Source organism: Gorilla gorilla, chromosome 22 (assembly GCF_029281585.2).
Source record: "Gorilla gorilla gorilla isolate KB3781 chromosome 22, NHGRI_mGorGor1-v2.1_pri, whole genome shotgun sequence".
In the NCBI taxonomy this organism is placed as follows: domain Eukaryota; kingdom Metazoa; phylum Chordata; class Mammalia; order Primates; family Hominidae; genus Gorilla; species Gorilla gorilla.
Window position 1 is genome coordinate 16485611 of NC_073246.2, and position 21025 is coordinate 16506635.

The following is a 21025-nucleotide window of genomic DNA, read 5'->3' on the forward strand; positions in this document are numbered from 1 at the left end:
TGGGCTGTTACTTGTAGTGTTAGAAAGTATAACACAGCAGCACATACATTGGGTTGGAATCCTAACTCTACACTTCACTAAGGGAGTGTTCTTAGACAAGTTACTTGCTGTCTCAATAACTCATCATAAAAATGAGGGCAGTAGTGTCTAACTCAAAGAACTAGGGTAAGTACTCAAGAGAATAATCAGGAAAGACCCTGGCCGAGAGTCTTGCTCAGAGCACATATATTTTTAAAATGTAGTTAATAATTACTAGTATTATTTTTACTGCTGGGTGTGGTGGCTCATGCTTGTAATCCCAGCACTTTGAGAGGCCAAGGTGGGCGGATCACTTGAGGTCAGGAGTTCGAGACCAGGCTGGCCAATATGGTGAAATCCCATCTCTACTAAAAATACAAACATTAGCCAGGTGTGGTGGCATGCCTATAATCTCAGCTACTCGGAGGCTGAGGCATGAGAATCGCTTCAACCTGGGAGGCGGAGGTCGCGGTGAGCCGAGATCGCACCGCTGCGCTCCACCCGGGACAGCAGATTTAGACACCATCTCAAAAACTAATAATATTAATACTAGTAATTATTATTAGTAGTAGTATTTTTTGATAGAGAAGGCTGGATTTGATCATCTAAGTTCCTTTTTATCTTTAAAGTTAGACTTTCCCCTTTTGGTTGCTCACAAAATACTCCTTGCAGAGTTTGGCACACCCTAACCTCAGTGTTTGGGGGCCTGACCAGATTTGGCAGGAAAGGCAGTCTGGATGGATAATTATAAAAAATAAAAGCTATCCTATCTTTACAAGCCTGGTTGCTGTAGACAGTATTCTGTAAATCTCCATGATTATTTCATCTTCAGTTAATACTTACAAATACAGAGAACCATCTCAGATAATAAAGGTGAGTGCTGAATATTTTTGCAAGCTATTATAACATTTTGAAAGAGTACTATAAACATGTACAAGATGTGACTATGTGGTCATGAAATGAGTTTTCCTGTGTGCCATGAAGGCTCATTATCTTAAAGCCTTGTGTTGTTCTACAGAAGCCATGTGTGACATTTCGCACTAATGGCTTATGCTGTTACTAAATACTTGTCTCTAACTCCCTCAGTCTTTGGGAATGCAGGCATCCACTTGCATGTAAATTAATAGCTTTGCAGAATGGAAATGAGGTACCCAGAAAAGTCCTTTCATTTCCTGAGTCCAATAAGGAAATAAGTCCCTTTTCCTAATTACATATTTGACCAGTTATTGTTTTCAAACTTATATGAAAATACTTATTTTATAGGAAAGCGTGCTTTCATGATCTCAGTAAATAAAACTGGGGCTTTGTTTCTAATGATTATACTATTTACATTAAACTGATTATCAGCTGGGGAGAAGAGTAGGTGTGTACACTTACTTTCTTCTTCAGGGAAGTTTTCAGCAGCTGATAGTAACCTTCTTCTGTCGTCTGGGTTTTCAATATTTAATTCAATGAGGTGACTCTCTTTTATATCCTTTAAATCTTCTAGAGTCTCATAACCATTGAGCAAAAGTGTTGAGGTATATTCCTGTAAGACAAAAAATATAATGCAAATTAGTCAGATTCAAATATTTTATTTTTAGTTCTCTTTAGATTTAAAGAAAGTATAGAGATGGATATAGGAACCAAAGGTGCCAATAGAACTTTTACTTAACTTCACTTGTATTCGTTTCTGACATATGAACTCCAGGGCTCTTAAATGATTATGTTGTATAATTCTCGCCTTTTGGAAGGCCAAATGTAAAGAAGAAATAATTACCTTAAGCTATACAATTCCAAATCATGGATAAATTAAATAGTTGGGTCATGCATCCCATTTGGAAATGTTTCACTTCTCAACTAACTAAATTGACAGAACTAGCATTACTTTAAGTCTATCAGTAAAATGCCTCTAGCAGAGTAGCATGCTACAGTAATATTTCAGAATCTACATCTCTTCTTGTTTTCATGATTGCAAAAGCATCTACTCTCAAAACGTTCTTGGGGTAGGTTTAAAAATGAGTTTGAAACAGATGTAATTCTATACAAAAAAGTGGGTGTAGCATTTTGATTGAAAGGCATTATGTAAACCAAAGGAATTTGAGATTTTCTATTTAATTGGAAGCTTTTACTAAGCATAGAAGCATTGTAGTTGGGGAAAGAATTGTTTTCTCAGCATGTATACTTTGTCCATCATTTGAATCAATATGTATTAGTTTAAAATTCATAGGTTTCTGATTTCAAAGTCTGTATGTTATTTTGAAACCTCTATCCTCCCAAACAAAATAAAAATATTAAGTGAAGTTGAGTGCTTTTTCAACTTCCTCAGATTCCTCCTATTTTACTTGATCTAATTTCAATATCCTTATTTTAATTACTAAAATAGAATAAGAGGAAGTCTAAAAGTTTTAAGTAATCAGGAAGAACTTATGACCACCCGTTTTTAACAAAAAAAAAAAAAAGGAAGAAAAGCAAGAAGAGTGACAATTCTTTCTTTAAAAAAGTATATTCTTAGCACTGAATTAGAATAAAGAACACAAAATTTCCTGTTCTGACATAAAACCATTTAACTGTGCGTTCTTAGGGAAGTCATTTCATTCTCGTAGACCTTGGTTTTCTCGCAGGTCACAGAATGAACAAGATTCAGAGGCAAGATGCTAACCCGTACATTCTCATAGGAATATCCCATTTGAGGTGCACCAATAGTAATATACGAAGTCTTAGATACTGTGTTTACAGACAGGAACATAACTAGATAATTCAGAAAAAAAAATTAAGAAAAGTGTAATTGACTATTGTCTTGGTGAATTTTGAAAACTATCAAAGTGCTGCTGAGTTAATTTTAGAAATGGATTGCAAAACTATAAATTGATTGATACTAGGTGTATTGTATGTACACACTATTTAACAAGGTAGATATTTCAAAAGAATTTTGGTAATATAACAAGAAAATCATAATTGGGTTACAGATACAGACAACACGGTTTCCTTAACACAATCATTATGGGGCTTGATGATCACCGTTTCCCTCAAATTACTTTTAAAATGATTATATTCAGTTATCTTCTCTCAACTTGATTTTGATCTCTGCTTTGTAGAAAATACAATTCCCTTCTCATTTTTCCTTTCACTTTTTTAGACTTACTTTATTCCTTATACTCTCTTTACCATTCTCATTTAGACATTTTCTGAGGGCTTTTTATTCTCCTAGATATTTTTCATTTTTCACTGCATTTTCTCAACATCAATCTCTATTGTCACTGCTAAATACTATTAAGGTATAATCCAAGGGATATTATATCAAGACTTGTCCTTGCATAAAAAAGTAATAAAAGAGAAATAAGAGCTCTTCGAAAAAAACAGGTTTTCCTTTGCTTGTAAGTCTTGTATTTTTAAGCAACGCAACACAAATACTGATCCACTCCCTTCAGTGTTTCCATTTACATGCCGCCAAAAGCAAACAGGACACAGATTTGCTCACCTGCAGATCAATCCTCTCTAGGAACTCCTGCAGAGTCTTGGATTTTTCGTTGTTACTCCTTCGGTTTGCCTTTATTTTCTTGGGGGCTGCTTCCTCTTCTGAGATGACATCCACATAAATGAATTTGAAGTTTCCCACTTTATTGTTCAACATTCCCGTCCACATCCCCATTGGTGTTTTGCAAATAATGTCTATGATGTCTCCTTTCTAAGGGCAAAGAAATCCATACACATTAGATTTCAGAGAACCTCATTGATAGAAAGAATGAAATCATAGAAAACTAGAATAATGAGGACATTATGCTAAAGGGGTTCAGATATAACAGAAACAAATCTAAACATTCACTTGCTTCAAAAGTTCAGGCTGGTGGCATGGTGGGTCATGCTTATAATCCCAGCACTTTGGGAGGCCAAGGCGGGAGGATTGCATGAGGCCAGGAATTTGAGACCAGCCTGGGTGACAAAGTGAGATCCCATTTCTACAATTTTTTTCTTTTAATTAGCCTGGCATGGTAGCATGTATCTGTAGACTGAGGTGGGAGGAGTTCAAAGCTGCAGTGAGCTGTAATCATGTCACTGCACTCCAGCCTGGGCAACAGAGTGAGATCCTATCTTAAAAAAAATTCAAAGAAGTTACTTACTAGTTATAATGAAGAAAACTTCAACATTCTTGACAAAAAGCTCTCACATAGTTTGATGACATGTTTCTGTTTCTGTTATTGTATCAATTTATCAACTTATAACTGTAGAGTCTGCAGTATAATTTACAAAACACTTTTGCCTACTCTGTTATTTTTGCTCACAACACACCTCTTAGATACATAAAGGAGGTATCATCATTATTAATGTAGTTATTACAGAAAAAGAAACAGAGATATTAAATGACTTCTCAAGAGCTTGCAGGAAGTTAACGGCAGAACCAGAACTCAAGTCCAAGTTATCTGAACTAAAAAATGATGCTCTTTTTGTTTATACTGTCAAAGTAATATATATGTAACAAAGCTCAAGTTATCATTCCAGGAGGTGCTCCCCAGCTGGGGAAGGAGATGAAAGAGAAGTCTGTTACTCTATATATTTCTAGTGCATCTGAAAAATTTATCTATGGTATAAAATAAACCCATTTCAAGTATTTCATTCATCTAAAATAAAGAAATTTTGTGGAATTCACATAAAAGTATGTGTACACTAAGGATAAATTATGCTACTTAATTCTTTTTAAGGTATTCATGCTCTCCTCTTATTAAGAAGAGATAACATTTAGATTGAGCTCACAGCAAAGTTTAGATTGAAGTATGAATGAATCATATTAGTATGGACAAACCAATTGGTCTTTTTCTTTACTCACATCTAAGACTATAATTAACTATAGGCTGCCAGTTATTGGCAAGGGTAGAAAACCTCACGGGGATATTTATTTGTAAAGAAAATTTATTTCTATGCAAATATGATGCCTATGTTCAAGAGTTATAGTTCCTCCTTTGAGACTTAAAACTTTCTGCCCCAGAGAGGACTTTACAGATTCTAATATTTTTGCCCTTTTTAAGTGTCTAGCCTCAAACAAACTAAGCATCAAGCCTGCTACTAAAAATATTTTTTCCTGCTGCTCTGGGAATGTGTGTTCTTCCATCTAAAAAACAAGTTTTACTTGTAATGGTATAATTCACCATGACTGAACTATCTGGTCTACCTTGTGATCATCTGTCTGTCTAGTCCTGTGATCTGTTAGGCTGGGTCTTTCTGCCTTTAATGAAAGGGAATCAAATCATAGGTTGGATGGTATCAGCTAGGGAGACTGAGAAGCTCTCCTGAAGCTCTGGAAAGTTTCTAGGCATGGAAACCCTTCACTGCATCCTTCCTATTATCCTTGAAACTTGTAAATTTGCAACTTTATCCTTTAAAGGTATATACCTGTGCATTCCAGGAAAGCCCACAGGTCATCAAGCAAAGACTCAATTTCATTTTGGATAAGACCCTTGATGGAAATAATAGTATTTCAATTTTCATGGGTAACTGGGGAATTCCTACTGCGTCCTGTAACAGCTCCACAGAAACTCACCTCAGGCAGCAGCAGAAGCAGTGATCCCCTGGCATGGTATTGTAGGGAAGTTGAAAGGCTATCCTGAGTCAAACTGTGTTGTGTTTATTTCCTTCTACTGCTCTCTCCCACAGTGGTTACTAGGTTATGGGTATCCTTTCCCCAAGACTTGAACTTAGACATCAAATCATTCCATATACATAACTAAGGAACTTACTATGGGGAACAGTGCGTTTTTAATTCTCCAGTTGAGCTTACTCTGATTCAATAGCATGGAAGGGATCAAGAGAAGGGCTGAAGACATTAAATGTTAAATAATAATATAAATACTCCATAGTATAGCATAATTATTAGTTAACATTGGTTTAGTGTTAACAATATAGAAAATTCATACTTTGTGTCCTTTGACTTTTAGCACTTTGTGATACTAGAAAGGAATAATTTAACATCTATGAATTCTTTTAGCACAAAACTTTCTTCTCTTTGTGCTATTGTAACCGACCCCTCTCCTTGAGTGTGAGCAGGACTATGAAAATGATGGATTTCACACTCATGCTTATGTTACCCTTATATAATAGGAGGGACTTTGCAGATCCAATTAGTTTACTGAATTATTTGATTTTGAGTTAACTGAAAGGGAGATTATCTTGATGGGTCTGACAAATCAGGTAGGATCCCTTAAAAAAAAAAGATTAAGGCCTGATTGAGCTTTTTCCTGCTCATCCTGAAAGAGCAAACTGCCGTATTGTAGAGAGGGCATTGGCTGGTGGAAACTAGAGGCTGAGAATGGACTCCAGTTGATATCCAGCGAGAAAATGGGGTCCTCAGTCCTACAACCACAAGGAACTGAATTCTGTCAATAGCCAGTGAACTCAGAAGAGAACCCTGAGCCTCAGGTGAGATCACAGCTTTCTTAGAATTCAGTTGAGCCCACAATTATGACCTACAGAAACTGTGAGCCAACAATACATTTGTGTTGTTTGATGCCTCTGAGCTTGAGGTAATGTGTTACACAACAATAGAGAATGAATACAGAGGATAAGAGTAAGAAGAGGGAATTCAGGAGGGAATATCACTGGGAGAAAGGTCTCTGGTTACTCATAGCAACCAACTTAAAAAGTACTAGACATTTCCGGGGCATCATGGCAGATGGCAGGCAGGACCAGATTGCAGCTCCAACTCGAGCAGAGGAGTGTGTGGATGCTCACATCATGAATTTTGGCTCCAGAACGATTGCAGAAATAAATCAGAAAACCTGGGAGGACTCACAGATCCCCTGAAGGAAGTGAATTCCTCCTTCAATAAACAGGAGACAATCTAAATACTGTGCTGGCATCCACAGCTGAGAGGCCCACAGACAGTTAAAATCATAAGACTCTGTACAGACAACCCCTAGTACCAGCCTGGAGCCTGGTAGACTAGTTGGGTGGCTAGATGTAGAAGACAGGTAACAATCATTACAGATCGCTCTCAGGAAGCCTCATCCATAGGAAAAGGGGGAGAGTACTACATCAAGGGAACACCCCGTGGGACAAAAGAATCTGAACAACAGCCTTCAGCCCTAGACCTTCCCTCTGACAGCGCCTACCCAAATGAGAAGGAGCCAGAAAACCAACTCTGATAACATGACAAAACAACCTTCTTTAACACCATCAAAAAAAATCACACTAGCTCACCAGCAATGAACCCAAACCATGAAGAAATCCCTGATTTACCTTAAAAAGAATTCAGGAGGTTAGTTATTGAACTAACCAGGAGGCACCAGAGAAAGGTGAAGCACAATGTAAGGAAATCCAAAAAACGATCCAAGAAGTGAAGGGAGAAATATTCAAGGATAGATAGCATAAATAAAAAACAATCAAAACTTCAGGAAAAAATGGACGCACTTATAGAAATGCAAAATGCTCTGGAAAGTTCCAGCAATAGAATTGAATAAGTAGAAGAAAGAAATTCAGAGCTTGAAGGCAAGGCCTTTGAAATAATCCAAACCAACGAAGACAAAGAAAAAAGAATAAAAAAATATGAACAAAGCCTCCAAGAAGTCTGGGATTATATTAAATGACCAAACATAAGAATATCAGTGTTCCTGAGGAAGAAGAGAAATCTAAAAGTTGGGAAAACATATTTGGAGGAATAATCAAGGAAAACTTCCCTGGCCTTGCTAGAGATCTAGACATCCGAATACAAGAAACACGAACCTAGGAAATTCATTGCAAAGAGATGATAGCCTAGGCACATTGTCATCAGGTTATCTGAAGTTAAGACAAAGGAAAGAATCTTAAGAGCAATGAAATAAAAGGACCAGCTAACCCATAAAGGAAAACCTATCAGATTAACAGCAGATTTCTCAGCAGAAACCCAACAAGCTAGAAGGGATTGGGACCCTGTCTTCAGCCTCCTCAAACAAGACAATTATTAGCCAAGAATTTTGTATCCAGCAAAATCAAACTTCATATATGAAGGAAAGATACAGTCTTTTTCAGACAAACAAATGTTGAGAGAATTCGTCACTACCAAGCCACTAAAAGGAGCTCTAAATCTTCAAACAAATCCTGGAAATACATCAAAACAGAACCTCTTTGAAGCATAAATCTCACAGGACCTATCAAACAAAAATACAATTTAAAAAACACAAAAAACAAAAAAAAAATATATACAGGCAACAAATAGCATGATGAATGGAATAGTACCTCATATCTCAATACTAACATTGAATTAAATGGCCTAAATTCTCCACTTGAAAGTTACAGAATTGTAGAATGGATAAGAGTTCACAAACCAACTATCTGCTGCCTTCAAGAGACTCATCTAACACATAAAGACTCACACAAACTTAAGGTACAGGGGTGGAAAAAGATATTTCATTCAAATGGACACCAAAAATGAGCAGGAATTGTTATTGTTATATCAGACAAAACAAACTTTAAAGCAACAGAAGTTGGAAAAGACAAATAGGGACATTATACAATGATAAAAGGCCTTGTCTAACAGGAAAATATCACAATCCTAAACATGTATGCACCTAACACTGGAGCTCCCAAATTTGTAAAACAATTACTAATAGGCCTAAGAAATGAGATAGACAGCAACCCAGTAATAGTGGGGAACTTCAGTACTCCAGTGACAGCACTAGACAGGTGATCAAGACAGAAAGTCAACAAAGAAGCAATGGATTTAAATTATACCCTGGAACAAATAGACTTAACAGATACATACAGAACATTCCATCCAACAACCTCAGAATATACATTCTATTCAACAACACATGGAACTTTCTCTAAGGTAGACCATATGATAGGCCAAAAATGAATCTCAATAAATATAAAAAAAATGAAATTATATCAAGCACTCTTTCAGACTACAGTGGAATAAAACTGGAAATTAACTGCAAAAGGAACCTTCAAAACCATGCAAATATGTGATCCCTGGGTGAAAAATGAAATCAAGATGGAAATTAAAAAATTCTTTGAACTGAACAATAGTGACATGACCTATGAAAACCTCTGGGACACAGCAAAGGTGGTGCTAAGGGGAAAGTTCATAGCCCTAAACACCTACATCAAAAAGTCTGAAAGAGCCCAAATGGACAATCTAAGGTGACACCTCAAGGAACTAGAGAAACAAGAACAAACTAAACTCAAACACAGCAGAAGAAAGGAAATAACCAAGATCAGAGCAGAATTAAATAAAATTGAAACAAAAAAAGAAAGATAAATGAAACAAAAAGCTGTTTTTTGAAAAGATAAATAAAATTAATAGACCATTAGTAAGAATTCAAATAAGCTCAATATGAAATGAAACAGTGGATATTACAGCTGACACTACAGAAATACAAAAGATCATTCAAGGCCACTACAAACACCTTTGCATGCATAAACTAGAAAACCTAGAAGACATGGATAAATTCCTGGAAAGATACAACTCTCCTAGCTTAAATCAGGAAAAATTAGATACCCAGAATAGACCAATAACAATCAATGATATTGAAATGGTAATTTTAAAATTACCAACAAAAAAAGTTGAGGACCAGACCTATTCACAGCAGCATTCTACCAGACATTCAAAGAAGAATTGGTACCAATCCTATTGACACTATCCCACAAGATAGAGAAAGAAGGAACCCTCCCTACATCATTCTATGAAGCCAGTATCACCCTAATACCAAAACCAGGAAAGAGGATAACCAAAAAAGAAAACTACAGACCAATATCCCTGATGAACATAGATGCTAAAATTCTTAACAAAATACTAGCTAACTGAATTCAACAACATATCAAAAAGATAACCCACCATGATCAAGTGGGTTTAATACCAGGGATGCTGGGAGGGTTTAATATATGCACTTCAATAAATGTGATACACCACATAAACAGAATTAAAAACAAAAATCACATGATCATCTCAATAGATGCAGAAAAAGCATTAGACAAAATCCAGCATTTCTTCATGATTAAAACTCAGCAAAATAGGCATACAAGGGACATACCTCAATATAATAAAAGCCATCTATGACAAACCCACAGTCAACATAATGCTGAATGGGGACAAGGTGAAAGCATTCCCTTTCAGAACTGGAACAAGATAAGGATACCCACTCTCACCATTCCTCTTCAACACAGTACTGGAAGTCCTAGCCAGAGCAATCAGACAAGAGAAAGAAATAAAGTTCATCTAAATCACTGAAGATGAAGTCAAACTGTCACTGTTTTCTGATGATATGATCATTTACTTAGAAAACCATAAAGACTCTTCCAGGAAGCTCCTAGAACTGATAAAAGAATTCAGCAAAGTTTCTGGATACAAAATTAATGTACACAAATCAGTAGCTCTTTTATACACTAACAGTGATCAAGCTAAGAATCAAATCAAGAACTCAACCCCTTTTACAATAGCTGCAAAAACAAAAACAAAAACAAAACTTTGGAATATACCTAACTAAGGAGGTGAAAGACCTCCACAAGGAAAAGTACAAAGCACTGCTGAAAGAAATCATAGATGGCACAAACAAATGGAAACATGTTCTATGCCCATGGATAGGTAGAATCAATATTGTGAAAAGGACCATACTGTCAAAAGCAATCTACAAATTCAACAGATTTCCCATCAAAATACCACCATCGTTCTTCACAGAATTAGAAAAAACAATTCTAAAATTCATATGGAACCAAAAAAGAGCCTGCAAAGCCAAAGCAAACTTGAGCAAAAAGAACAAATCTGGAGGCATCACATTACCTAATTTCAAACTATACTATAGGCTATAGTCACCAAAACAGCATGGTACTGGTAAAAAAAAAAAAAAAAAAAAAAAAATAGGCACATAGACCAATGGAACAGAAAAGAGAACCCAGAAATAAATCCACATACTTAACGGCCAACTGCTTTTTGAAAAAGCAAACAAAAACATAAAGTGGGGAAAGGACACCCTTTTTAACAAATGGTGCTGGGATAATTGGCTAGCCATATGTAGGAGAATGAAACTGGATCCACAACTCTCACCTTATACAAAAATCATCTCAAGATGGACTAAGGACTTAAATCTAAGATGTGAAACTATAAAACTTCTAGAAGACAACATTGGAAAAACCTTTCTAGACATTGGCTTAGGCAAGGATTTCATGACCAAGAACCCAAAAGCAAATGCAATAAAAACAAAGTTAAATTGCTGAGACTTAATTAAACTAAAGAGATTTTGCATGGTAAAAGAAACAGTCAGCAGAGCAAACAGACAACCCACAGGGTGGGAAAAAATTTTCACAATCTATACATCTGACAAAGGACTAATATCCAAAATCTACAATGAACTCAAATCAACAAGAAAAAAAAACAAACAATCCCATCAAAAAGTAGGCTGAGGACATGAATAGACAATTCTCAAAAGAAGATATACAAATGGCCAACAAACACATGAAAAAATGCTCAACATCACTAATGATCAGGGAAATGCAAATCAAAACCACAATGTGATACCAGCTTACCCCTGCAAGTATGGCCACAATCAAAAAATTAAAAAATTGCAGATGTTAGCATGGATGTACTGAAAAAGGAACACTTCTACACTGCTGGTGAGAGTGTAAACTAGTACAACCACTATGGAAAACAGTGTGGAGATTCCTTAAAGAACTAAAAGTAGAACTACCATTTGATTCAGCAATTCCACTGCTAGGTATCTATGCAGAGGAAAAGAAGTCAGTATACGAAAAAGACACTTGCACACACGTTTGTGGCAGCATGATTTGCAATTGCAAAAATGTGGAACCAACCCAAATGACCATCAATCAGTGAGTGGATAAAGAAACTGTGGTATAGGCTGGGCGTGGTGGCTCATGCCTGTAATCCCAGCACTTTGGGAGGCTGAGGTGGGTGGATCACGAGGTCAAGAGATTGAGACCATCCTGGCCAACATGCTGAAACCCCATCTCTACTAAAAATACAAAAATTAGCTGGGTGTGGTGGCCTCCAGCTAGTCGGGAGGCTGAGGGAGGAGAATCGCTTGAACCCGGGAGGCTGAGGGAGGAGAATCGCTTGAACCCAGGAGGCGGAAGTTTCAGTGAACCAAGGTCATGCCACTGCACTCCAGCCTGGTGAAAGAGCAAGACTCCATCGAACAAGAAAAAAACAAAAGAAAAGAAAAGAAAGGAAAGGAAAGGAAAAGAAAACCATGGTGTATATATATACAATGGAATACTACTCAGCCATAAAAAGGAATGAATTAATGGCATTTGCAGTGACCAAGATGAGACTGGACATTATTATTGTAAGTAAAGTAACTCAGGAATGGAAAAACCAAACATCGTATGTTCTCACTCATAAGCAAGAGCTAAGCTATGAAGATGCAAAGGCATAGGAATGACCCAACGGACTTTGGGGACTTGGGGAAAGGGTGAGAAGGTGGTGAGGGATAAAATACTACAAATAGAGTGCAGTGTATACTGCTTGGGTGATGGGTCTCACAAATGACCACTAAAGAACTTACCCATGTAACCAAACACCACCTGTTCCCCAATAACCTATGGAAATAAAAATAAAAATAAAAAATACTGGAATTGCCCTGCCAAGTCTGGTTCCCAAGGCCTTTGCTCTGCTGGGCTCTTGCCTGACATTTGCACCTTCTCTCCCTTTCTCTTCATTATTTCTATTCCTGCAAGTATCAGGCAGAGTTGGGCACCTTCAGCAACTGTGAGGCTTTTGGTTTTCAGGAAAATGGAGAGAATTCCTTCCTCCTTGATAGACTCTGAACCTCAATCATCTACATAATAACAACTTACACTAACAGCCTGAACAGACTGATACCCCGACTCCACCTCACATATTTTATTCAAATTCTTAGCACGGGGCCAGGCGCGGTGGCTCATGCCTGTAATCCCAGCACTTTGGGAGACCGAGGCGGGCGGATCACGAGGTCAGGAGATCGAGACCATCCTGGCTAACACGGTGAAACCCTGTCTCTACTAAAAATACAAAAAATTAGCCGGGCGTGGTGGCGGGGACCTGTAGTCCCAGCTACTCAGGAGGCTGAGGCAGGAGAATGGCGTGAACCCGGGAGGCGGAGGTTGCAGTGAGTGGAGATCGCGCCACTGCACTCCAGCCTGGGCAACAGAGTGACTCCGTCTCAAAAAAAGAAAAAAAAAAGAAAGAAAAAAATTCTTAGCACTGTAAGCTAGCCTCCACTTCTACTGTTGGGAAGAACACACTCACACTGTCTTCCCACTGCTTATACTTGCTGAAACAGATCATATAATCAGCATTTGACAAACCATTCAGAAGGTGGGATATGATGTCCTCTCACCTTGATTTTGAGGGAGTCAGTGTCATAGGGACTTGGCGTGAAATCCGTATGCACTCTGGCACGGCCACAGAATGGTCCTGAATAGGGGCCATCGTCATCCAGTCGAAAGCTGTCCCGGTTACTTGTACCATCTGAACAGCTTGTTATGCCACCTGATGAAAGCAGAAGTTCACAGTTGTCATGGAAGACTTATAACATTCTGAATCATCATCTGGACACAACTAAGTATTCATAATGCTGGAACACTGAATGCCAGGCTCATGAGGAAGTTCTAATTGACCCATCCTGGTGTCTGTCTCCCAGTTACTCTCCATCAGTGACATCTGTCCTCCGAGCCATTTCTAACCTTTTTCCTGCCAATCTGGCCACTCTCTCCTCTACCACTAACCCAAGTACCCTCTCACTTCAGTCTCCATAATCGGATCCAGTACACAATGTACTTAGTATTGCACACTTGCCAAAAGCATCACATTACAAAGTTCCCTACAATTTCTTCCCCAGAGTTCCCACTGTGTACCAAAGGCCATTTTCAGGCAATATTTCTGTCATAACAGGTGGCACTTTTGCTTGTTGTATGAGTGTAAGGGAAGGAGAAAGTGTGTCTGAATGTCTGCATCCCCATGTGGTTTGAAACTTCTAAACTGGGCCTTTAAAACTGCTCCAAATCCTTGTTGTCTGGTCCTCTTATTTTTGATCTTAAACTTCAGGAAACAGAGAAAAGAGATAGCAATTTGTCACCTGTCTGGGAACAAGAATGGCTCCCAGTGGAAGTAATTCTCCTCCCCCACCCTCATACTCAGTCATCACTTCACATCTTCCTTCAGTCAACCTTTCATCACTCTGTTCAGTGAGGGAATAGCCCACGTTTCACTACCATGCATTGTGGAAATAAGGTATAGCTCCTTCAAGATGCTCCACATTGTATGTGAACTGATGTAAAACACAGATGAGTTGCATCTAATCACATAAATTAAGTGGTATACAGTAATGGTAAAATGGACCACCATCTCTTCACACCCTCCCTTCCATGACAACTCCAGACCAGGGCTTTTCACAGTCCATTCTAGTTAATAAAATTCTCCCCACATCCAGCATCACAATATAGAGTTTTTAAACTTCCAGGAGAAATTAATACTAATGAGATCTGAATTTCATACATGCAAAAAACATTCTTTAAATGTTTCTGTCTTAGCTTTTGTCACAAAATAACTCTTCTACAGCCAATAGGAAAATAGGAATAAAACTCAGGATATTTGAAACATCTGGTCTTGCCATACATCTTCAGATAACAGAAGCAGTTGATTTAAAAGGAAATGGGAAACAAACTTTGCAAAAACATTTAAAAACCCTGAAAAGATTAGAGAGATGTACAGCAGTCTACATACAAAAAGTCATAAGGCACCCTGCAATATCAATCGTTTCATCCAAATATTGTAGCTGGAAATTTGACTAAATCCTGAGTGATTTCCTTCTTAGAAAAAATATTAATCTTCATTAGAAAACTCTTGTTGGTTACTTATGGATCCCTTTTTGCCATCTAATTGGTGATAGTCCTACCATTTATTATTTGCATATTGCTTCACTCTTTACTGATTAATGCTGGGTTAAGATCTAAAAAGTAAATGTCAGTAAAAGTAAATTGATGCAAATGTGCTACATTTTTCAGAGTACTTCAGGAAAAAAGGAAAGTGGTGGGGGGAGAAAGAATGAGGGGGACGCAGGGAAGAGGAAGGGAGAAAGAAAGAGACAGAGAATGGAGCAGAAAATAAATTTCATTTATCTGAATACTTCAAGTCATTTTTAAATATGTTGACTCAAGATAAAGCTGGCTCGCTCCAACAAAGGTTTTTATTTTAAAGATGCAGATTTAATCTCCTAATATGACTTTTTTTGAGGCATATCCCCAGGAGCCCCGTTGACTACAGTGTTAAAAGTTTTAACACAGTATATGACTGTGTCAAATATATTATGTATTATTTAAACAATAGCAACTCTATATAGATTTAATATATCTTACATTTTTACCATTTCTCTTATCAAGTAGCTGGAACCTTGTGGCTGATTTAACCTGTTGTTTTTTAATTAATTTAACCCAGACCTCACACCCAGGATCTTGTCCCTGATTCATTAACCTTACTTGATGAGCTCTGTCCACTGTAGAGACTATCCATGGAGTCACTGGCTTTGAGGGACACCTTCTCTGTGTGGGTCCCAATCACAGGGTCACTGTTTCTATATGGGTGGGCATTCTCTCCATCTTCCTCATCCTTCAGAAAACATATCAGAGGTTAGGTACAGAGAGAAGATTTCCACAGAGATGTTCATTGTGCACATTGATTTAATAGACAGGACATATTTTAGCAATAAAATACTTAAGGATATATAAGGATAAAATGCGAAAGTAGTTCATCTTCAGTTCAATTTCTAGCAAAACCTTTTATAATATACTTGGAAAAATTATTCAGATGACACATTCTTTTTGTAAAATTCAGTTGAAATTATAATGGCTCATTTTTACAAACGAGGATGAATATCATAGCAATATTATTTAATCAAAAGTGTTAGATTTTTTGACATCTATGGTTTATCTTTTAAAGCACTTTTACTTCTTCATGTTGTCCTTATGCTCTATTTACCACCATTACTAATCCATTGAGATCTGATCCTACAAGCTTAAACTCTGCATAGTTGTTTCATGTCAGTTATTTGCATCCTACCAGATCACTAGATATGAATAAAACATGTACATTTTGCAATTCTAAAGCAAAGCTTATCTAAAAAGCTTTACAAATCTAATACCATGCTTGCCACCTAGTCAAGTGAGAAGCAAATCTTGCATAAAATTAGAAAAGACAGACAATTTCAAAACAAATTATATTTTCTTGAAAACATCTCCAATGTTTTCCATATTTCAATAGTTTGGATTAAACCTATGAATTTCTTAATATTCATCAGAATGTAATTCAACATTCTTTATTTGTGAGCATTTCTAAACATTGATAAAACTTCAGAATATACAAATGATATACACTCAGTTTGATTCTCCACTTTTATCCATTTCCTTTTTCATTCAGTCATTCAACACAATTTTATAGAACACCTCCTAGGTACTGAGCAGTGTTCTGGGAACTGGGGATTTTCATGGTAAACAAGATAACAGGGTGCTTGCTATAATGAAGGATATTCTATTGTGTTAGCTGTGTGTGTTTGTGTGTGTGTGTGTGTGTGTCTGTGTAGAGTATTTGGGGAGGTGTGTCTAAACACAATAAGACAATTTCAGAGAATAATAAGTGTTACGAAAGAAATAAAACTGGGTGATGTGAGAGAATTTGTTGCTGAGGTTAGGGTTAGGGGTTGGCTGATTTAAATGGAGTATCCTCCAAAGACCTCTGCCATACAGTAATATATGCCCTGAATTATTGACCTAAAGGATAAGAAGATGTAACTTATGTGAAGCTTTGGAGACAGTTTTCCAAGCAAAAGGAACAGCAACAGCAAAATAATTGAACTCAGAATTATCTTGGGTTGTGCAGGGAAAACAGCAAGGCTAATGTAGTGAGAGAAAGGAGAATATTAGTGTGTGAGTTCAGGGAAGTAGACTGGAGCCACATCAAGAAAAGCTTTATAGACCATGTGTGGTGGCCATGGAAATGTGCCACTTAGATCTCTTGCTGCGGGACCTTTCTTTACTGACAGCCCCAGGACTGCCCCTCTGTATCCATCACTCCATTTGCACTAAAGCCATGCTCCCTTTCAGTAACTGAAAAAGTAGGGGTATTGTTTGAGCCCGTTCTAGTGGAATGTAGGGTTCCTGTAATGGAAAACTTTAGTATAAGAATCCTCCATCAATCTGACCAAAGCTTTCTCAGTATTCTGCTGAAGTATGAGACTCTCTCTACCTGATTCTTCTTCCTTTTCCTTATCCTTTTACAGATGTCAGATTTACGTTGCAGTCTAAAGACTTTCTCTTTAGCCTTCCTAGCATTTCCTGCCATAAATCTGTGGTGTTTCTACTCTTTTTCTTGGGATCTAGAATGAACACACCAAGTAAAGAGGTGCACTATGAAGACACTGAAATTTTAACCATGACCTGATTTCCACTTGTCAGAGATATTTCTGGCTTTCATATGGAGAATAAATTTTATGGGGGAAAGAATAAAAAGAATGGAAAGCAATTAGGGGATTATGATAGTAATCCAGGGAAGAAAGGTTGGTTATTTAGTCTAAAGCAGGAATAGTTTACATGGAGAAATTAGGGAGTTTATATATACGTGGTAATACAATTCAGAGAATTTACTGATGAATTAGTGTGAAAAGTGAGAAAAAGAAGGAATTTAGGGTGATTCTTAGATTTTCTTTTCTTCCTCTTTTTTATATTTTTATTTATTTTGGGGATCAGTGTTGTCTGCTGCCACTGGGAATACTGGATGAGAAAACCATTTTTTTTTGTAAAAGTGTAGAGAATAAATATATTAGCTTTGGATATATTAGGTTTTGGATGTCTACTGGACATCTAAATGAAGATATCAAATAAGCAATTGATTGTATTAATATAGCAGATAAGCGAAGAGGTCATAGCTAGAGATATAGTTGTGAAAAACAAAATCATGAGAGTAGATGAGCTGACTTAAGGGGAGAATGTAGATTAGTGGAGCATCCAGGAACAAGCCTCAGGAAGATGTTTCAAGGGATGAGAAAGAAAGCAGAGCCAAGAAAGGAAGCTATGAGGAAGAAGAAAAGCCAGAAGCATGCCCAGTCAAAAAAAAAAAACAAGAAAAGTGGATGTTTTATATGTAAGGAAATCAGCACTTGGGTCAAATACAGTTGAAAAGTAGTAAGGAGAAAGAAAAGTGACCATTGGACCTGGCAACACAGAGGTCACTACTGACGGCGACAGCTATTTTAATGGAGTACTGGGGACAGAGCCCTGTTGAAGTGGATTGAAAAAGAGAATGGACATAAGACATAAAAATCAATAAAGTAGAATTGGGAGTCCATAAGTAAACTCACTTATTTATGATCCATATATTTATGACAATATATTTATGGTCAATTGATTTTTAACAAGAGTACCGAGACAATCAAATAGGAAAAGAATAGTCTTTTCAACAAATAGTGTTAGGACAACTATATATCTACATGCAAAAGAATGAAGGTGGACTCTTCCTATATACTGTACAGTAAAATTATCTTGAAATAAATGATACACCAAAATTTAAGAGACTATTGGCCTCTTAGAAGAAAACATGGGAATAAATCTTCATTACATTAGGTTAGACAATGGTTTCTTAAATATGTTACCAAAAGCACAAGTGACCAAAAAAGATAATTGGACTACAATAAAATTAGGAACATTTCTGCTACAAACAACACCATCAAGAAAATAAAAATACAATCCACAGAATTGGAGAAAATATATTATATTACATGTCATATATCTGATAAAAAACTTGCATCCAGAATATATAAAAAACATTTAAAACTCAACAATAAGAAGATAAATAACCCAATTAAAAACGAACAATGGATTTGAAAAACACTTCTCCGCAAAGATAGATAAATGGCTAAAAAGCACATGAAAAGATTCTTGACATTATTAGTCATCAGGGAAACGTAAAGTACAACCAGATGTAAATCAAAATCACAATGAGATTCCACCTCACATCCACTAGGATGGCTAGTATTAAAAAGACAGACAATAACAAGTGTTGGCAATGATGTAGAGAAATTGGAACCCTCATACATTGTTGATGGGAATGTCAAATGACGCAGCTGCTTAAAAAAACAATTTGCCAGTTTCTCTATTACACATGGAGTTACTATACATCCAAGAGAAATGAAAAAATATTTCCACACAAAAATTGAACAGAAGTATCTGTAGCAGCATTATTCATAATAGCCAAAAAGTGAAAGCAACCCAAGTAATCACTAAGTGATAAATGGATAAATTAAATGTGATCCATCTATAAAAGGAGAAATATTATTTGGCAATAAAAAGGAATGAAGTACTGATACGTGCTACAAAATTAATGACATGTTGTTCTTCACATTGTTCTTCACATCACATTCGAGATGCATGATCTTTTTTTTTGTTTTGTTTTTTGAGACGCCATCTTGCTCTATTGCCATGCTGAAGTTCAGTGGTGCAATCGGGGCTCACTGCAACACCCGCCTCCCGGGTTCAAGCGATTCTCCTTCCTCAGCCTCCCGAGTAGCTAGGACTACAGGCGTGCACCACCATGCTCAGCTAATTTTTGTATTTTTAGTAGAGATGGGGTTTCACCATGTTGGCCAGGCTGGTCTTGAACTCCTGACCTCAGGTGATTTTCCTGCCTCGGCCTCCCAAAGTGCTCGGATTACAGGTGTGAGCCACTGCACCCAGCCGATGCATGATCTTTCTGAGTGTCAGTTTCTTCTGTTAAAATGAAAGTAATACTTCCTTCCACCCAAGTTCTGGGCATAATGACTGAGGAAGAAAACAAATGCTTAAGTACTTCATAAAGTACCAAGCACTTCTATAGTCTAGTTGAATAGTTTAAGAAAGTTTTAGTAGAAAAATACAAATGATTATCAGAGAATATTTACCTTTTCCTCAGAAAGGGCTTTGATGTACTTTTTACCCACTTTTTTCTTCATTGTCCATGAAATAGCTCTCATTTTTTTACCCAAACCGCCTCCATTATTTGAAGTTTTACTTTGTTCTCCACTTTAATTTGTGGGATCTCCTTCACGTGCCTAGTTTAGAATTGTTTACAAAAGACAAAATAATAAAGCAATTAAAAACATTGATCTGAAATCACTGTTACAGAGAACATTCGGAGTTTGTGGATTTTGCATGCATTCTGTGCAGCAGCCTCCAAAATTTCTAACAATCTGGACATAACACATATTTTTAAAGTTGTCCAGGCCTGGTTGCTTGTGTTACAAACTCAGAAAGTAAAATTCGTGATGTTAAAGGACTTGAGCCTCACATCTGCAACTCTTTTAGAGAATTTTGACTATTTTTTAAATAGCTGTATTGAAGAATCATTTTATTCCCTCTTCTTGAGATGAACAAATAATATTAAACACCAGGTATAAGGAGTTCTTACGTCTACATAGATGAAAAATATTTTATTGGAAGCTTTAGATAGGCTGTAGCATCTATCTGTGTTGAATAGGCCTTAAAATATCCTCTTGCTTCTCATAGAAATTGAGATGATTGTGGTTATTTTAAAGAAGTTTTGGTGCTAATTAAATCCACTGAGAAATGTTAGAGTTTTTTTCATCTTAGCGTGCACATTTCCCATATTCTCAAGCAATAGCAAATAGGAACTAGTTCCAGCCATTAGTACAGAAATCTTCATGTAATTCACATGCTATATTAATCAAACATCTTATTTGGACTGCTTCAGTCTGTGCTTAGGAATTTTGTTAAACCAATGACTCAGAATAAAACACACTGTTCACAGCCACAAGACTCTATATGTCATAACATAAAATAATGTTCTGTCAATATAATTAATATATTATGTGATATATATTACATTATATAGAATCTATATGAAAGAAAATATCCTCACCACCCACCTTGCCCCTCGCTACTTCTCAAGTCTCCCTCGCTCACTAGATCAGTGGTTCTCAAAATATGATCCCTGGACCAGCGGCATTAACATCACTTGGGAGCAGTTTGTGCTTTGGCAAGCTCTTCAAGTGATTCTGATACTCGCTAAAGTTTGAAAACAACT

General features: G+C 36.9%; 1 protein-coding gene across 1 annotated transcript in view; it reads right to left on the minus strand.

Moving 5' to 3' along the window:
- Nucleotides 1-21025, minus strand: part of SAMSN1 (SAM domain, SH3 domain and nuclear localization signals 1) — a 137431-nt gene that overhangs the window by 11843 nt on the left and 104563 nt on the right. Inside the window, 5 exon segments of the mRNA XM_063702748.1 lie at nucleotides 1396-1546; nucleotides 3479-3685; nucleotides 13299-13450; nucleotides 15436-15565; nucleotides 19884-20033. Coding sequence (XP_063558818.1) covers nucleotides 1396-1546; nucleotides 3479-3685; nucleotides 13299-13450; nucleotides 15436-15565; nucleotides 19884-20033 — 790 coding nt within the window.